The 20,055-nt window shown below is 45.0% G+C and overlaps 1 protein-coding gene across 1 annotated transcript in view; it reads left to right on the plus strand.

The window, feature by feature from the left end:
• The first annotated feature begins 1,356 nt into the window (after positions 1-1,356).
• Positions 1,357-20,055, plus strand: part of LOC125132231 (cytochrome P450 4X1-like) — a 31,364-nt gene continuing 12,665 nt past the window's right edge. Inside the window, exons 1-6 of the mRNA XM_047789168.1 lie at positions 1,357-1,547; positions 11,504-11,645; positions 13,313-13,357; positions 14,772-14,899; positions 17,145-17,272; positions 17,360-17,514. Coding sequence (XP_047645124.1) covers positions 1,371-1,547; positions 11,504-11,645; positions 13,313-13,357; positions 14,772-14,899; positions 17,145-17,272; positions 17,360-17,514 — 775 coding nt within the window. The 5' untranslated portion in view covers positions 1,357-1,370. The remainder of the gene's footprint in view (positions 1,548-11,503; positions 11,646-13,312; positions 13,358-14,771; positions 14,900-17,144; positions 17,273-17,359; positions 17,515-20,055) is intronic.

A 20,055-nucleotide genomic window follows, 5' to 3' on the forward strand; every position in this document is an offset into this window, starting at 1 on the left:
TCTAGTTGAGGGATGGAGGTAGGTGGGAGGTGGGAAGGTCTGGGGACGAGGGAGCTGAAACACTTCAGTGTGGTGCCTGATGGGACATTCAAGGGGCCACTGGTCGGTCCAGATGAAGCCATCCTCAGAGGAGTCTGACTTTACCATTAAATCTGGCTCCAGAGACTGGGATGGGGGCCTGAGGAGAGGGAAGCAGTGAGGAGAGGAGAGCAGGGAGCCATAGCAGAGACTGGGTTTATCGTTCTGGGCTGTAACTCCAACACCTAACATGTGCTCTTTTAGCATAAATAAGTGAATGAATCAAAGAATTGTGGGCAATGTGCAAAAGGAAGGCTGGGTGTGGGGGGCAGCAGCTTGGGAAGCTGGGTCTGTTAGGTTCTGGTTCACCACCTGATAGGTAATAAGTACATTCTGGTTCACCACCTGATAGGTAATAAGTACAAAAACTCATCACTGTCTCATGATTTCACTCTGTTTTACTCTAATCTATGCTCCTGAATTAATTATGTCTTTTGCATCCAGGCCTGGCTTCATGGGCCTGGGACCTGGGCAGTCACACGGGTTCCTGAACTCAAAAGGGTGAGTGCTTGCTTTAATGCTCTGCCGTTGTCACCTTAAAATTGTCAATAAGTTTTTAACAAGACGTCCCACATTTTCATTGTGCACTGGGATCCATGAACAGTGCAGCAGGCCCTGTCTGTGTCTGTGTGGTGGAAATACTCTAGGATGGTAGCTATTTAGCATCTTTCCCACTCAGTATTCAGGGGACCCTCTGCTGGCAGCTTGAAATAGGACATGATGGACCCTGGCAAGCACCAGAAATCAGAGTGAGGACCAACTGTAAAATAGGTACCCGCACATCACTGGACAGGCCACATAGTATCAGTCTGATGATCATACACATCCACCACCAGCCCCCAGACCCTCGCGGGGTCTGACAGAACTTCCAAGTGGGAAAGAAGTTCTTTTTGCACAGCAGTTTATTATTTATTTGGGGCAAAGAAGAAAATCAATGACCTGAGCTTTGACATTATTTCAAAACCTAAATCCATCCCTTCCGGGATTGAAAACTCTCGCACTTGAACGATGCCGCTCTCTGATACGGAAGTTGTCCTGAATCAAGTTTTGCATCAGTTGACACAGGGCTAGAAATCCGGCAACTCCTGCCTGCCTGCCCGCCTCGGGCCAAGCCCGGGCTGCCCCCTCCCACTGCTCTTCCTTTCTCAGGGGAAAGCAGGGACCGTGCCAGCGCGCGGAGGCGCGGTGGGCTGGCTCTCCCCGAGAGTGGGTGGCTGGATCCTCCCCCCAGATCCCGGGCTGCAGAAAAGCACCAGGCCAGAGGCTGCGGGCCATCCGCGCAGCGCAGAGCGATGGAGTCCTCCTGGCTGGAGACGCACTGGGCGAGGCCCCTCCACCTGGCGCTGGTGTTCTGCTTGGCCCTGGGGCTGCTGCAGGCTGTCAAGCTCTACCTGCAGAGGCAGCGGCTGCTCCGAGACCTGCGCGCCTTCCCCTCGCCCCCGAGCCACTGGTTCTACGGGCACCAGAAGGTAGAGGGATGGAAGGGAGGGGTGAAGGAGGATGCTGGAAAGCGGCGGGCAGAGCAGCGGCTGCTTCCTTCTCTTCCTCCGGTGCCTCCGTCCTACGCAGACCTCTTCCGCCCAAGCCTGCGGCTCTGGGCATCCTCATTAGTCTTTAGTCTACGCTCGCGTGCCCGCACAGCCCTCCAGGGAAATGGAAACGCCCTAGAGCCACTGGAAAGGAGGTTTTAGGGGGGCTGGGAGAGGGCAATTTAGAGAGACAGAATAAGGACAAAGGAATTACATGGGAGGTAATTCATGTCTGCCTGCAATTGCTTCTCCCATCTCTTGCACTTATGTATTGTGTTCTAAAAGGCTTTCCACAGACTGTTGCTAAAAAAACAAAACAAAACAAAACAAAACAAAACAAAACAAAACACAGTCTGTTAGCCTAAATAATACTTATTAAGGGCAGAAGATGTGCCACATTGGGCACAATAGTTGCCACCCTTAGTCCTTTCCCACCGGAGATCCTGTGAAGCGGGGAGCAGCCCCAGCCAATCACACGAAAAATACCAAGGAATTGGAATTTGTAAGGTGGAGGGAGACCCCTTACCTTTGGGTCCCTCCTGTTCTCTAAATCTGCTCCCCCCCCCCATTCCTTGCTCTATTCATTCAACCAACTTTGAGTAGTGGCAGTTGTGTGATAGGTGCTGGATTCCCAAGTCAGATGCATACTTGGACCACAAAGAGAAGATGAAGATACAGGGGAAAGGGTACTTCGACAGAGGCCTAGGGACAAGGGGCTGTTGGAGGGAAGTACACATGTCTCCCCAGGGGAGGGAACAGCCTAGGAAGGGCTGAGCAGAATCTCAAAGGATGGGTGGGTGGGGAGGCTGTTCCCAGCAGAGCTACTGGGGGGTCTTTTGGCTCCCCCACTCCTGGTCCCCCTTCCCCAAAGCAAGCACTTTTGATTCTTTTGTCTATTTATTTAAATCATTACCTAAAAGATAATATTGCTATGCTGCACTTTTAAATTGAATCGTTTGAGATATCCATCTCTTAGCTCCCTATGAAGAGTTATCACACCTCACTTTTGACTGTCCCAATATAGTTATATTGTATGTTTTGATTAAATAGAAAAGTTAGTATTTATATTCTTTTGCTTATTTAAGTGTTATTTACCACTGACCAAGTGGTTGATTTTGTTCCTTTTCTTATAGAGTTTTTTCGTTTTGGGTTTTGTTTGTTTGTTTGCTCATGGGGTTAACTTTCTCCTTTTCTCCAGTGTTTAGTTTTCAATACCTATCACTATTGTCTTCCCCAATTTTTGAATCTGTTAAACACATCTCAATAATATTTCCAGACATCGAAACCTTAGCAAACAATCCCTCAATCTAGCAAACAATCCCTCAGTCCTTCTGCTTTTCTGGAGGCATTTCTCCCACAGACTTCTTCCCCTGTTCTAATCTGGACTCTCTAGACCTGGTACACAGATGTTGTGCTGTCCTGTGTCATATCTCCTGTCTCCTTGACACTATGTCTTTTTTGTTCCTGATTTATGTAATTATTTTTATGGGTAGCTTCTTGAGAATGAGTGAAGGAATGTTGGGTGAATTTTTAAAGCTCTGGAATCACAGTAAATGTCTTTATTATAATTTGAACTTGAATGATAGTTTGGCTGGATATATAATTATACCTTGGAAATAAAATCCTTTCAGAATTTTGAAGACATTGTTCTATTGTCTTCTAGCTTTCTGGATGACTTGGAGATTTCTTATTTTTTTCCAATTTTTTTTTATCATGGTCAAATATACCCAACATAAAACTTATCATAACCATTTTTAAAGTATACATTTCAGTGATATTAAAAATATTTATAATGTTGTCAAACTATCAACCCATCCTTCCAACTCTGTAACCCTTTTTCATCTTGAAAAAGTGAAACTCTTTACCTGTGAAGCAATAATTCCCCACTCCTGCCTTTCCCCAGTTCCTGGCAATTACCATTCTACCTTCTGTCTCTACAATTTTGACTACTCTACATATCTCATATAAGTGGAATCATGTAGTATTTACCTTTTTGTGACTAGCCGATTTCACTTGGCATGATGTCCTCAAGGTTCATCCATACTGTAGCATTTTTCAGAATCTCCTTCCTTTTTCAGGCTGAATAATATTTCATTGTTATGTCTGTACCACATTTTGTTTATCCATTTATCTGCTGATGGATACTTGGGTTGTTTCTACATTTTAGCTAGTGTAAACGTGGATGTACAAATATGTGTTTCAGTTCTTTTAGGTAGATACCCCAACATGGAATTGCTCTATTTTTAATATTTCAAGGAACCACTGTACTGTTTTCCATTGTGACTTAACCCTTTTGCATCTTGACCGGAAGCGTTGAGGTGTTCCAGTTTCTTCACATCCTTGCCAAAACTTGTTATTTTGTGTGATGTTTTAAATAGTAACCACCCTAATGGGTGCAAAGTAGTATCTCGTACTTTTTTTTTTTTTTTGCTTTTTAGGGCCGTGCCCGTGGCATATGGAGATTCCCAGGCTGGGGAATGTGAGCTGTAGCTCCTGGCCTACACCACGGCCACAGCAACGCCAGATCTGAGTCACGTCTGTGACCTACACCGCAGCTCACGGCAATGCCGGATCCTTAACCCACTGAGCAAGGCCAGGGATCAAACCTGCATCCTCATGGATGCTAGTTAACCACTAAGCCATGACGGGAACTCCAGTATCTCACACTTTTGAATTGCCTTTCCCTAATAATCAGTGATCTTGAGCAGCTTTTCATGTGCTCATTTCATTTGTATATCTTACTTGGAGAAATGTCTATTTAAGTCCTTTGTTCCTTTTTTAATTAAAACCATTTATTGAGGAGTTGCCATTGTGGCTCAGTGGATTAAGATCCTGACATAGGAGTTCCTGTTGTGGCTCAGTGGTAATGGACCCAGCTAGTATCCATGAGATCGTGGGTTTGATCCCTGGCCTCACTCCGTGGGTTAAGGATCCAGTGTTGCCATGAGCTGTGGTGTACGTTGCAGACTTGGCTCAGATCTGGTGTTGCTGTGGTTGTGACGTAGGCTGGCGGCTAGAGCTCTGATTCAACCCCTAGCCTGGGAACTTCCATATATTGCAGGTGCAGCCCCAAAAAGACAAAAAAAAAAATGCTTTTACTTTGTCTGATAAGGGAGTAAAAGCATTTGTAACTTTGTTTCTCAAAGAAAAAATCACCTGTTGATAAGTTGCTTTTATACCTTGGTGATTGTAGCTAATGCTGCTTGGGGTTCACGTCTTTTCATATGAGTGGGGGGGTTTGAGATATACACCCAAGAGTGAAATTCTTGGGTCATATAGTAGTTCCATTTTTAGTTTTCTGAGAAACCTCCATCCTGTTTTCTGCAGTGGCTGCACCAATTTACACTCCCATCAATAGGGTCCAAGGAGGATTCTTTTTTCTCCACATCCTCACCAACATTTGTTACTTGTAGACTTTTTTGATGATTGCCATACTGACAGTTGTGAGGTGATGATATATTGTCGTGGTTTTGATTTGCATTTCCCTGATGATTAGCAGTGGTGAGCCTCTGCAGTTCCTCTTTGGAAAAATGTCTATTCAGTCCTTTGTTTCTTTTGAATCAGGTTGTTTGTTTTTTGTTATTGAGTTTTAGGAATTCTCTCTATATTTGGTATATTAATCCCAGGTGTATGACTTGCTAATATTTCCTCCCCCCCCATCTGTGTGTTGTCTCTTGACTTTGTAATTATCATCTTTTCATGTACAGTTTTTTTTTTTAATTTCATGAAGTCCAGTTTGTCTATTTTTTTCTCTTGTTGCCTGTGCCTTTGCTATTGTAGGCAAGAAATCACCACCAGATCCAATGTCATGAAGCTTCTGTCCTATGTTTTCTTGGAAGCGTTTTGTAGTTGTAGGTCTTTGATCTATTTGGAGTCAATTTTTATATTTTAGTTGAGCGTACAACTTCATCATCTTGCATGGGGATATCTAATCTTCCCAGCACCACTCATTGAAAGTGTCTCCGTTCCCCATTTAGTGGTCTTGGCACCATTATCACAAATAATTTCACCATATATTGAAGGGTTTATTTCTGGGCTTTCTATCCTATTCCATTCGGCTATATGTCTGTTTTTAAGCCAAAACCATACTGTTTTGATTACTGTAGTTTTGGAGTAAGTTTTGGAATCAGTAAATGTGAACCAAGCAGCTTCATTCTTACTGAAGATTGTTTGGGCTCTTCAAGGTCCTTTGAAATCTATGTGAATTTTAGAATGGATTTTTCTACTTCTGCAAAAGCATCTATGGGATTTCGATAGGGATTGCATTGAATCTGAGATTGCTTTGGGTAGTATTCACTTCTTAACAATATTAAGTCCAGCACGTGAACATGGGACGTGTTTCCACCTAGTTCTGTCTTTTTAAATTTCTTTCAGCAGTGTTTTACAATTTTTACTGAAAAAGTCTTTCACTTGGTTGTTTGGAAATATGCAGCTTTCTAATACTTGGTAATTGTGTTCATTTTGATATGCAGGCAAATAGCAGGCTCCATTGGCCAGGAAAAACTCCTAGGTTAATAAACGCAGATGCTGATTATGCTTTATATTAAGGTGGTAAAGATGAAGTTAAGAATAGGACACTAACAGTGAATAATACAATTTCTTTGATACTTACCCTACCTCTCTCCATTTCTCTTTTCTCTCTTTCTGGAGCTCCTATTGGTTTGATATGGAGCTTCTGGTTCTTTTTATTTTAAACATCTTTTCTTCTTGATTTTATATTTCTAGACTTTCTACTAACATTTATAAATTTTGGCTGTCATAATTTGTATTTCCTAGAGCTCTGTCTTTTCTTCATTTATTCTTGCATCAATTACCTTACAAATCATTAAAAAAAAAAAAACCCTAAAACATAGTGGCTTAAGACAACAGCCACTTATTTAGCTCATAAATCTGTGGGTCAGCAATTGGATGGGGCTAGGGGGGTATGAGGTTCTGCTCTTAGGAGCCAGGCTCGGTTGACTTTAGTTTGGCTCACTGATGCATCTGCAGGCAGCTACCTGAGCAGGTAAAGGCGGTGCCTTAGTCCTCTTCCATCTGCTTTTTTTTTTTTTTAATCATCCAGCTGGTTAACCTGGCCTTGCCCACATGGTATCAGCGTCTCAAGAATAGCAAGAGAGCAAAGAGCTCAATATGCAAGTGCTATGAAGTCTCTGAGCCACGTTTGCTACTATTCCAAAGCAAAAGACATAGGCGAGTCCAAATCATTGGGGTGAGCATCACCAAAGTGTATAAACACAGGGAGTCATTAACCAGTTGAGGCCATTGCCGCAGTCAGTTTAATACATTCCTCTTTGTTATAGAATCCTGGTCTTGTTTCATGAAATGCTATATCATATCTTTTTTGAAGTATCAATAGTTTTGGTTCTTCTTTTTCCTTTTTTGTCTTTTTGCCTTTTTTAGGGCTGCTCCCTCGGCATATGGAGATTCCCAGGCTAGGGGTCGAATCGGAGCTGTAGCCACCGGCCTACGCCAGAGCCACAGCAACGCGGGATCCGAGCCGCCTCTGCAACCTACACCACAGCTCACGGCAACATTGGATCCTTAACCCACTGAGCAAGGCCAGGGATCGAACCCACAACCTCATGGTTCCTGGTCGGATTCATTAACCACTGCGCCACGACAGGAACTCCTTGTTTCACTTTTTTTGGACGTGTATTAGTAGTTATCTATTGCAGCCCAGCAAATTACCCTCAAACTTAACAACTAAAAACAACACATGGTTATTATCTCACACAGTGTGTGAGGGTCAAGAATTTGGGAGGGGTGTTAGTTAGCCGGGTGAGTCTCTGTGAAGAACTCAGGGCCTCTCATAAGGTTGCCTGGGATTGGCTGGGCCTGCAGTCATCTCAAGGCTCCCCTGGGGCTGGGAATCCACGTTCCAGCTCACTTACTCGATTGCTGCGAGGCCTCAGTTCCTCATTGGCTGTTAGACAGAGGCTTCAGTTCTTACCCACATGGACCGCTCACAACTAAGGTGATCCGGGTTGCCTGGTTGTCTCCTGCTTTTAGTTCTGGGAGTTTTGCAACCTGGGAACCTGTCTCCAGGCAAGCCGGAAGTGTTAGTCGTCCTAATCTCAAAACGGCAGCTTGCTTCCCCAGAGTAAGATACGGGAGAGCACGAGTGAGAGGGAGAAGGAATCTCAATGGAAGCTGCAGTCCTGCTCTTGGAACTTTTATCCCATCACTTCTGCTCTATGCAGTCAGTCAGCCTGACAAATCCTTGTACCACGTGGGAGGGGACAATATAAAAAGGTGGCGAATGATCACAAGCCATTTCGGAGGTTGGCTACCACAGTCTGTTTTGCCTTGTGCTTTTCGTGTCCTCGAACGTCAGATGGTCTGTGGCTGTCATTTTCATTGTCTAGATCGAGGCACCCAAAACGTTTGGAAATCTTACTTTCCCTGAGAGTAATCTCAACCTGTCAGTATCTATGTATTTTTTTCCCCCGCTTTCTTGGAGGTGAATCTGCCTTTTTGCTTAGGAGATGTCCAGTTGACTTCTGGTGTTCTGGAAGCCGAGAAAGGAGGTGAATTAAGGTTTGAATCATTTGTTACACAATCTCTCATAACCCCTCTATGATTCACCCCCTTCCCTCCACAGTGCCTGATTTCTTCAAGTCTTACAGCCTCCCTCGTTTAGTTTTTCTAGAAAATAAAACCTCTGATCTGTCGGTGGGATGTAAGTGGGTATTGCGTGGGGAGAGGGCGGAGACCCAGGACTGAACCAGCCCTTCCTTTAACTACTTCTCCTTTAAGTTACTGCTCTATAGCTAACTTTTTTTTTTCATTTAATCCGATTAACTTTTTCTAAACTTCTCATTCCTCAACTTCCATTTACTCTGTTTCTCATCAGAGTTTGATTTTCATCCAAACACCTTCCAGAAACTGAAATTGAGAAGGAGCCATCTATCAGAAGTTGGGAAAACTGAAAATGGCCCAAGAGATCTGTTCTACCAACTACTGAGGACGGTGTATATTCACATAGTGCTTCTCAAACTATCTGTGGTGAAGCACCCGTTTTTTTCCCCTCCATTCTGTTGTAGACCTTTACTCTCATTAAAGCAAAAACAAAAACAAAAGCAAAAAAACAGTAAAAAGTTACAGCAATTTCAAATTACTATAAACATTTCTAATGCTATCCTCAGTTTCTGTAAGGATCTTATCATGGACGGATCTGCCATGTTTTGAATTGCAATGTGTTAAAATCTTCCACTCTCTTTTTCCTTCCCTCCTTCCTTCTTTCTTTTTCTCTCTTTCTTTGCTTCTTTCTTTGCTTCCTCCTTCCTTCCTTCCTTCCTTCCTTCCTTCCTTCCTTCCTTCCTTCCTTCCTTCCTTCCTTCCTTCCTTTCTCTCTCTCTCTTTCTTTCTTTCGGCTGCACCTGCAGCATATTGAAGCTTCTGGGCCTATGCCACAGCTATAGCAACACCAGATCCAAGCCCCATCTCTGACCCATGCTGCAGCCTGCAGCATTGCCAAGTCCTCAACTCACTGAGCAAGGCCAGGAGTCAAACCTGCATCCTCACAGAGACAACATCAGGTCCTCAACCTGCTGAGCCACAGCAGAAACTCCTAAAGTCTTATGGTGACTCTTATTGTAAATTTCTTTCTTTCTTCCTTTGGTTCTAACGTCCATTTTTCTTTATCAATTTTCAATCTATAGTAGAGTGTGCATACACATTTTGATTTACTATATCTTCCTCATAGACTAATCCTCCTTATATATGAAACATTCCTTTTTATATCTAGTAAGACTTCTTGCCTTAAATTCTACATTATCTGATTATAGTGTAACTACACAAACTTTTTTGTCAGTATTTAGATGGTATTTGTTTATCCTTTATTTTTAACCTCTTGGACTTTATATCTTGTGTCAGTAGTATATAGTTTGGCTTTTTAAAAACACAGTCTGACACCTTTTGTCTTTTACTTGAAATAATTAGCCTATTTACATGTAATATAATTACTGATGTATTATTGAATTTTCAGAGGATAAACTTGATATTTGAGAAGAACTAAGACCCTGTCTGGCATGTAAGAGTGCTATGTAAGTGTTTGCTTAATGAAACATAAGTTCCACTATCAGACTGGGACCACCATAGCATCAGGCAGGAACCCTGTCTCAATTCCATGTCTTCAGCATCCAATACTCTGTACCTTCCTTGTTCTTGTTCTCTCTGTGCTGTTTGGTTTGAATCGTCCATTACTCCCTCACCAGTCTGTTGTTAAAGCAAAGTCTATTCCTCACTAACACCATTTTTATACTCTATTATCTGGTAGATGAATGGCTTCATTATAGGTTTTTTAAAGCTGCATTGAAATATAAATCACATACCACAAAATTCACCCACTTAAAGTGTAGAAGTAGTTTATATTCACAGAGTTGTGCGACCACAACCACAATCAATTTTAGAATATTTTTATCATATAAAAAAAAACCCAAATGGAGTTCCCTAGTGGCTCAGCAGGTTAAGGATCTTTAAGGATCTGGTGCTGTCACTGCTGTGGCTTGGCTTGCTACAGTGGCTCTGGTTCAGTTCCTGGCCCAAGAACTGCTGCATGCCCTGGGAGCAGCTCCCCCCCTCACCCCTCAAAACCTATATATACTCTTTAGTTATCACTCCCAAAGCACCCTATTCCCCCATTCCTGGGCTCATTAATCTACCTTTTATCTCTATATTTACCTCTTTTAGATATTTCATATAAATATAATTAAATAACATGTCTTTTGTGACTTGCTTCTTTCATCTATTGTAAGGTTTTTAAGGTTCATACATGTTGTAACATGTATCTGTGCTTCATTCCTTTTTGTGGCTGAATAATATTCCACCATGTGTGTATATATCACGTTTTATTTATCCATTTGTCAGTTGATGGGCATTTCGGTTGTTTCCAATTTGGGGCTGTTTTTGGACATTTTTGAACATGCTTTGAAATGTTTTCATTTCTCTGAAGTGTATGTACCTAGGATTGGAAATGCTGGGTTAAGTGAAAAAAAATCAGCGTTTAACTTTTAAGGATCTACCAACTGTTTCCCATTTTACATTCCCGCTAGCAGGATGTAGGGGAGTTTTGCAAGGGCAAAGACCTTGCCTGTCTTAGATTTCATCCTGCGTGGATGAGCCTTGCTACACATTTGAGCACAGTCACAGGGGTCCTGATGTGCAAAGAAACCTTAAGCCTGGCCCGTTCTTCCTGTGCGACCAGTCGCAGCGTGGGCTGTGGGGTTGTCTGTTCTCACCCTCAGAATTTCTAATTTCTACCTGTTGGAAGCCGAGAGTTTTCGCTTTTGAGTTTGCTTCAAGCCTCGCTATGTCTGTATAAATGAGCCTTCTGCCTTCTGCTGCTGCAAGGGAAGAGAATTAGGCTTTCCGCGCAGATGGAGTTGGCCAGTTTTCGGAGAAGCGTTTGCTATTAAGTCAGGAGACGGACTCCTTCCTCAGTAATTAGACAGGAAGGACAGGGAGCTGATGCCTGTGCATGTCCCATCTACTGACATTCTCTCCTTCACACGGAAGAAGCATTTTTTTCAGCATCCAGACTCTACTCCTAACCTAAGTGTGCGACGCCGGCAGCTGAGACAGGGTGTGTGACTCCACTCACTTCACCCTCCCCGTTGGGAGGACAGCGGCTCACAGTCTTTGTCATTCTGCAGTGACGTGGTCTGGGGTTGCAGCATGTGTTCATCCTGCAAAAGATGAATATGTTCACCTTGCTTAGAAAAGTACACCCTAAGCTTAGAAACCCCAAGGAGAGAGTGGTCCCTCGATTCCAGACAAAGGGTCAAGCCTCTACCTGTGGGACCTTATCCAGGCCTTGAGCTCCGCTTGCCGCTGTGGAGGGCATGAGGCCGGAGGGCCTGGCTCCTCTAATTCCCTTCATTTTTTTCCCACTGCAGATAATTCAGAATGGTGGAATGGAGAAGCTCGGGGAGGTTATAGACAAATACCCGCGTGCCTGTCCTTTCTGGCTTGGGCCCTTTCAGGCGTTTTTCTTTATCTATGACCCAGACTATGCAAAGACTCTTCTGAGCAGACCAGGTAAGAAAGGCATGAATCTCGGGATCCTAATCCTTCTAGGAGTGATATGCACAGCCCCGGGCAGGAGTCTAAAGGGACTAAAGGTGCAAAGATTGGCGTTGGGCCTTTCAGAGACACTGGGGAAAGTGCAGAGAAGTTTCCCCCCAGTCCTGAAGGGGCTTGCCTGCCCCTCGGTCCCTCCTCTAGTTCAGACTCACGGGAGCCTTTTTAGGTCCATGGATCTTAAAGCCCAGCCACCAACCCTGGCTGTCCAGGGCCTTCACTGGCTCTTCTTGGTTTTGTGAGTTCAGCCTCAAAATACTCCCCACTCCCAGTACCTTTCTTCTCCTTTTTTAAAAGTTGTTTATCGTAGTTGGTTTACAATGCTCTGTCCATTTCTGCTGCGTAGTAAAGCGACCTAGTCATACATATATTCCTTCTTTCTTTCTTTCTTTCTTTCTTTTTTTCTTTCCTTCATGGCTGCACCTGAGGCATAGGAGAGTTCCCAGGCTAGGAGTCAAATCGGAGCTACATCTACCAACTTACACCACAGCCACAGCAACGCCAGAGCCAAGCCACATCTGCGAACTACACCAGAGCTCACAGCAACGCCATATCCTTAACCCTGTAAGCAAGGCTAAGGATCGAACCTGCATCCTCATGGGTACTAGTCTGGTTATTAACTGTGCTGAGCCCTGATGGGAACTCCCACATATGCATTCTTTTTCTCATATTATCCTCCATCATGTTCTATCACATGTGATAGGCTATAGTTCCCTGTGCTGTACAGCAGGACCTCATGGCTCATCCATTCTAAAGGCAGTAGTTGGCATCTGCTAACCCCAAACTCCCCGTCCTTCCCACCACCTTATTAAATGTGACGTCTGCAAAGGAGTTCAGAGGTGGCACCGCCTCTCCTGACTCAGTAGGTAAACCTGATGCCACTCATCTGTTCACCAGTCTAACCTCTTGATCATAGACCACATGCGTTTTATCTTCTGCATATGTCTCAGCTGTGTTCCCTCTCGGGGCAGGGGGCATTGAAATCACTCAACCGGTTATTCCTCGAGGCTTCCAGGGTAGATTGTCTCCTAGCCCCAAATTGAAATGTGCCAATTTTTACTCCCTCAACTTGGTGACACCAAGGTCTGATATGTTCATCTTTCTCTTAATAAAACCTGATAAAAGAAAGCAGCCTCTTCCTGAAAGTCTCCACGTCTCCCAGTCCCCGGCTCTGATGCGTCTCACGTTCACCTTGTAAAGGATGTGAGCTGTAAAATACCCTCCTGTTAGGGCTCCCAGAACCACCAGAAGGGTCTCACTCTCTGGGGTCTGCCAGTCTCTCCCCTAATAGCTAATTTACTTTCCCAAAAGGAGGTGATATATCGTCCCGACTACTGCACTGGACACTCTGTAACCCTCGGGGAACCTCTGTTTCCATTGGAGGAAGTAGAAACAAGTGAGGAATCTGGGTCTCTGTACCTGTCTGCCTCGGGGGGCTGCTGTCGTCAGCTGCCTGAACCAAGATGTGTGGTTTCCCCAGTTTGGCCAAGGGCTATAGGAAAGGAGACCTGGGCCCCCTCCTACTCACTGCTTGTGGTTAGTGCAGGCAGAGGAAGAGAACCACCAGCCACGCTGGGAACTGTTCCTCTAATGTTTTCTTTTGTTTCCCTCGCTTGACTCCGCAGATCCCAAGTCCAACTTCCTGTACAAGTTCATGGATCCCATCGTTGGTATGTATGTGCGAAAGAAAGGGGTGACCCTCGGTCTCTTAAAGGCCCCTTCCTGTGTAGAGCATGCCAAGGAAACTCAAATCGGAGTTCACAAGCGTCGAGAGTATGGAAGAGCCATTCTGCACGTTTTCGAGGGGCAGGTCAAGGGGCAGGTCGAGTGGTGCAACTTCCCAGGAACCGTCCTCATCCATTTCTCTCCCCAAAGTCTCATTGGCAAGACAGCAGATGTGCGACTCCCTCCCACCTCTGTCTGTACAACTGCAGCTTTTCCATCCATATAGTCTCTATGTTATTCTTTCTTCTCTCTTGTTTGCTTGGCCCTTTTCCTTTCCTTTTTCCATATGCAAATCAGTAAAGGTTTGCTTCAAAGTACAGTTTGGAAATATTCCGTGAGCAGATGAATTAAGCTTTTTAGGCATACGATTGGTATTTATGTGAGACAAGGAAGGAATTAAATGAGAGAATAAGGTTTTGGATTCCCAACTACATCAGTTTGAATCCTCTCCCCCCCCCCCCCACCACCGCTGACTAGTTGTGTGATTTTTGGGGAAGTCCTCTAATTTCTCTAAGCCTCTGTTTCCTCATCCTTGAGAACAAGGATGAGAGTTACCTCTTTGGGGTGTTGTGGGGATTAAATGAAACACATGTGTTTTCAGCATTTGGTATAACGGCGGGTATTGTAACAGCGCTGGACTGTGCATCACAAGCCTGGCGTGTGGTAAGCACTCAGTGGATGATGGCGATTATGTATCATTAAACTTCAAGGTCAACGTACAGCCAAATCTTTAATGACCTCCCTGGTAACAGCAGGTTCAGGGGTGTCAGGTTTGATGAGTGATTTCACTTCATATCACTTCCAGGTGTGAAGCACAGAGCTGCACTCAGGAGAGGGCAGCTGAGTGGACACTCTTATCTAATTCCTTGTGAATTTTGTGTTCACGGTGTAGTTTACGGATTGGTCTGGGGTGGAGAGGAGGTGAACATTTGCTGCGCCTCTGCCGTGAGCTAGAGCCCAGGTCAGGCACCTTATGTGTACACCTTCATTTAATCTGTACGGGGCACAGCGAGGTAGAAATTTACCAGCACACTCTACCCGTGAGAAAACCAGACCTCAGGGAGGTCATGCGACTTAGTTACTCCACCGGTGGAAAGGAGTTGGTGATTTCAGGACTAGCGCACTCATTGGGCTTTAAAACGAGGGGTCTTTCTCACAGCGCTGGATACACATCCATCCCGGGGGGAAGCATCGAAACTCACTTCATTCTTCATATTTAAGTACCACGTCGATATCCCACCACGTCATGACTCCCCGTGTGTCAGAGCCACTCCATATCTGTGTTCCTCACCTCTCCTCCCTCATCTCATTAAAAAAAAAAAAAAATGGCATGAGGTTTTGTGCCTTTTATTTCTCAAGGAAAAGGACTCTTGAATCTGAATGGACCTAAGTGGTTCCAGCATCGTCGCCTGCTGACGCCCGGACTCCATTTGAACGCCTTGAAATCGCATGTGGAGATAATGGCCCATTCTGTGAACACAATGCTGGTACGTGGAGGGGCGGAGATGCTCTGGTGTGTTGCCAAAGGCTTCCCCCAGGGACTGCATTAGACGCTGTTAGGTGGGAAGTGAGAGTCAAAGGGGGATGATTTCTAGAAGTCAACCACCGTGCAAGAACCCACTGAGCAATGGGTGTCCGTGTAAGTCTTTGCTATGATTCTTTGGGTAAGAAAAGAAGAGGAAGATCTGGTCGTCTGTCTTAGGTTTATTTTGAAACCCTTTGCAGTAAAGCAAGTACCACGTGGTACGATTCAGACGGTAAGTGCTGCGGTGACAGGCAAGGGAACCAGCAGCAGCTGGAATAGCTTCAGGTTCAGAGGAGACTCCGATTTCACATGGACTTGAGTATGTGTGGAATGTGGATGAGAGCACTCAAGGCAGCCGAGTGAGTTACACGTTGTATCTACACATCTGCGGACGTGAGTTTCCTCTTGCAGGTCGAGTGGATCATCAGGAGCAGAAGGATGTCGCAGAAGGATATTCTCGTGGGTGGTCCCTGATCTATAAATGAGTTCTGTTCCAAAATTCCGCTAGTACACGGTGTATTTGTAATGCCTCAATTGCATTTATTTTAAAAACCAGACAAGTGATTCATTAATGCAACTTCATCATAATGCTTTAAACGCCACAAACAGAGCCACAGGTTCCTTCCGCCTTCGTCTGCACACCCATCCCTTTTCCCAAGAGAGACCCAGTGTCACCAGCTGGTTGGCCAGGTTCTCAGCCAAGCTCACAGGAGCAGATTTAACCTGAAGTCTGCTGGGATTGTGATGAGAATACCTGTGCGCGCTCTCCAGGCAGAGGGCTAGAGGTACAGGCTAGTGTGGGAAGGGGGCATTCTCTTCCGAGTCTGGTGCTGTGCACTTTCACGCACAGTTACGCAAATCGGCCAGTGGTGGTATTCGAGTGTATCTCCATTTACGAAAAGTATTTTATTCTATTTTCTTTTGATCAAAGTTTCCTTGATTTACAGTGTTGTGGCCGTCTCTGCTGTACAGCAGAGTGACCCAGGCATGTGTACATATGCTTTCTTTTCCTCACACTATCTTCCATCACGGTCTATCCCAAGAGGTTGGATGTGGTTCCCTGTGCTATACAGTAGGGCCTTGCTGTCTATCCATTCGCAATATTTTTTGTTTGTTTGTTTTTGTGTGTGGGTTTTTTAATTTTTCTTTACTTTTTAGAGCCGCACCCGCAGCATATAGAGGTTCCCAGGCTCGGGGTCCAATCAGAGCTGTAGCTGCCAGCCTACGCCAGAGCCACAGCAGCGCAGATGTGAGCCTTGTCTGCAACCTACACCACAGCCCATGGCAACGCCAGATCCTTAGCCCCCTGAGCAAGGCCGGGGATCAAACCTGTGTCCTCACGGATGCTAGTCAGATTTGCTAACTGCTGAGCCACAAGAGGACCTGCTCAAGTTTATGTTTAAATGTGCCTTTGGTTCTTGAGAGTAGTGATGGGATCAGGTAGCTAGCATTTGGGCACTAAAGAGGGAGGAAGCCCTTGTAGATATGGGCCTCGTATGAGATTATCTGTTTTGCTAGAACTCGGATCTGTTTTAAAGCAGAGTTATGATAATAACTGAAAGGCCAAAGATACTTAACTCAGCCATTTACTGGACACCCGGTTTGCTCTGTGCTCTTTCGCACCCAGTCGGGTGCATTTTTCCCTTCCTCCCTCCAAGGAGGCACTTGGCCTGTTTATGTGGACATCGATCCCCTGAAGCCTCATTTAAACTGGGGTCAGGAGGCCAGAAAGGGGAGCTCTCACATCCTACGGCTAGAGGGCAATTGCAGACCCAGTAGGAAGTGACCTCCCTGTGCATGGCGACTCCTTTACTACCCGGCAGGAGGAAGGGAGAACTTCTCCTTGCCCAGCAACAGCTCAGCCAACGAGAGACGGTCACAACTCAGCCAGTAAAACCAGCCCACTCTCCTTCAGTGGACCTTTGTGTACAACAGGTCCCCCGACTCCTCCTCCTCTCTGCAGGAGCTGCCCCTGCCTTTGTCCTCCGGACTCGCCTGTGCTTCACCAGAGGCCCCTTGTCCTAAGTGAACCCATTTTACTGATGAAATAACGGGTGACGGCTTGGGGTCCCCAAGTACCTCTATGGCCTTTGGCTCCTGCGCGGTCCGCACTGTCTCTGTTGCGTGGGATGCGCAGTGTCAGGGAGGAGGCTTCGGATGAAGGCGGTTTGAGGAGGTGACGGTGTCGATCTTGACCCCCGTGCCAGGGTGAGTGGGAGAGGATTTGTGGCACTGAGGACACGCTTCTGGAGATCTCTGCGCCCGTCACCTTGCTGACCCTGGACATAATCATGAGATGCGTCTTCGGCTTGGAAACCAACTGCCAGATAAACAGGTCAGTTAGAGGAAAGCAAAACAAAGCATACTCGTTTGCCATTATCTAAGCCATTTGTTGACATTTTATCCCCACTTTCTCTTCTAGCACCTATGATCATTACATAAAAGCAGCAAATGAAGGCAGCAATATAATTTTTTACCGCTTGTACAATTTCTTATATCACCATGACATCATTTTCAAGTTCAGCCCGAAGGGCCACCACTTTCGGCAGTTAAGGAAGATACTGCATCCCTACACAGGTATTTCTCGAGTTTGGGTGATCCAAGTCCCACACTGTTGTAATTGCACGGTGTCTCCCTACAGGAATAGGCCTCAATGTGAAAAGAGAAAGAATTCTTGTTCGTAATGAGTCTGTCTCTGAACATTGCTCAGATGAAATCCAAGTCCTTTAGAAGAGCTTGCTACATCCATAGAAGTAGTCTTAGTAGAGGTTTTCTCTATACTCCATCGTTTTAGTTTGTACAGTTTTTATTAAAGCAAATAAATGTGGGCATCTGACATTTCAAAGCATGTACGGCCTATGTCTTTTTGCGCAGTGATTGCGGTAATAATCACAAGCTAAAAACAGTCATGCGGCTTCGGAATGAGCAGAGGAATGGAGTGAGCAGGGACATGCATTCAAAGGAAAGGGGAAGCGGGGGCTGTTCAATGGGTGTAGAGTTTCAGTTGTGCGAGTCGAGTGAGTTCTAGAGATCTGTGGTGCAACATAGTGCCCATGGGGAGCACTTCTGTATTGTGCACTTGAATTTTTAAGTGAGCCTATCTCATGTTATACAGGAAAAAGAAAAGAAAAGAAGCTCTGCTCAAAAATAAATGGTTATTGAAACTGTGGCACTAGTGATGGGGGTGGCGAGGTCTTTGTTGCTGAGGCACTGCTGTGTGCATTGTAGGATGTTAAGCTGGATCCCTGACATCCATCCACTCAATGATAATAGGTCTCCTACCGTTGTGGTAACTAAAACATCTCCAGACATCATGGCATATCCCCTGGGGTCAACATTGTCCCTGGTTAAGCACCACTGCCTTCTAACCAGATTGTAAAAAGAAATTCATCCATGTCTTCCTCTAGCACTTGTGTGGTTTTGTTCTTTTTGCATTTACATCTTTGATGCACTTAAAGTTTATTCTTATATATGGTATAAAGGGTCGATCTCATTTTTCCAAATGCTTATCCAGTCGTCCCATCACCATTCATTTTATCTGTGAAGGTTTTGATTTCTCCTTCAAATCTGAATGAGAGCCTTGCTGGGTAGAGTAATCTTGATTGGACATTTTTTCCTTTCATCACTTGTTAAGTATATCATTCCACTTCCCTTTTGGCCTGCAGAGTTTCTGCTGAAAAATCTGCCAATAACCTTATTGGGGTTCCCTTGTATGTTATTTGTTTCTTTTCCCTAGCTGCTTTCAAGATTTTCTCTTTGTCTGGAGTTCCCATCGTGGCGCAATGGTTAACAAATCCGACTAGGAACCATGAGGTTGCGGGTTCGGTCCCTGCCCTTGCTCAGTGGGTTAACAATCCGGCGTTGCCGTGAGCTGTGGTGTAGGTTGCAGACGCGGCTCGGATCCCGCGTTGCTGTGGCTCTGGCGTAGGCCGGGGGCTGCGGCTCCGATTCGACCCCTAGCCTGGGACCCTCCATATGCCATGGGAGCGGCCCAAAGAAATAGCAAAAAGACAAAAAAAAAAAGATTTTCTCTTTGTCTTTAATTTTGGTCAGTTTGATTAATATGTGTCTCGGGGTGTTCCTCCTTGGGTTTATTTTATATGGTACTCATTGTGCTTCCTGGATTTGAGTGAGTCATTCTTTCCCCATGTAAGGGAAGTTTTCGGCTATTATCTCTTGGAATATTTTTCTGTCTCCTTCTCTCTCTCTTCTCCTTCTGGCACCCCTATATTACGGGTGTTGCTGCTTTTAACACTGTCCTAGAGTTCTCTGAGATGCTCTTCATTTCTTTTCAGTCTTTTTTCTCTTTTCTGTTGCGCAGCCATAATTTCTGCTAATCTGTCCTCCACCTCACTTATTTGTTCTTCTGCCTCCTGTATTCTGCTGTTAGCTGCTTCTAGTGAATTTTTTATTTCAGTTATTGTATTTTGCATCTCTTCTTATTTAAGTTTTATATCTTGTATCTCTTTGGTCAGTGTTTCCTGTAAGTTATCCATCTTTGCCTCCAGTTTATTTCCAATGTCTTTCATCATCTTCAGCATCAACAGCCTAAAGTGTTTCCTGGAGGCTGAGAATCTCCTCCTTGCTTAGCTGATTTTCCGGGGTTTTTCCTTTCTCCCTCATCTGAGTTATAGTTCTCTGTTTTTTCATTTTTATAGGTTTTTGGTGTGGTGACCTTTTTACAGAGAGTAGAATTATAGACTCTCTTACTTCTGATGTCTGCCTCCCTATGGCTGAAGTCGGTATGGGGGGCTTGTTGTAGGCTTCCTGATGGGAGGGGCTGGTAGGTGGAGCTGATTCTAATCCCTTTGGTGGGTGGGGCTTAGTCTCTGGATGGGATTAGAGGCATCTGTGTGCCTGAGGGGTCTTTAGGTAGCCTGTTTACTGAGGGGGGGGCCCTGTGATCCCACCTGGATTGTTGTTTGCCCTGGGGCTTCTCAACAGCTGACTGATGGGTGGGGCCAGATTTTCCCAAAATGGCCACCTCCAGAGAAAGGCACGGCTGCTGAATATTCCTGAGAGCTTTGCTTTCAATGTCCTTCCCTCACAACAAGCCACGTTCACCACTGTTTTCTCAGGATGTCCTCCAAGTACTGCAGTCAGGTTTGACCCAGATTC

This window comes from Phacochoerus africanus, chromosome 8 (assembly GCF_016906955.1).
Source record: "Phacochoerus africanus isolate WHEZ1 chromosome 8, ROS_Pafr_v1, whole genome shotgun sequence".
Lineage (NCBI taxonomy): Eukaryota > Metazoa > Chordata > Mammalia > Artiodactyla > Suidae > Phacochoerus > Phacochoerus africanus.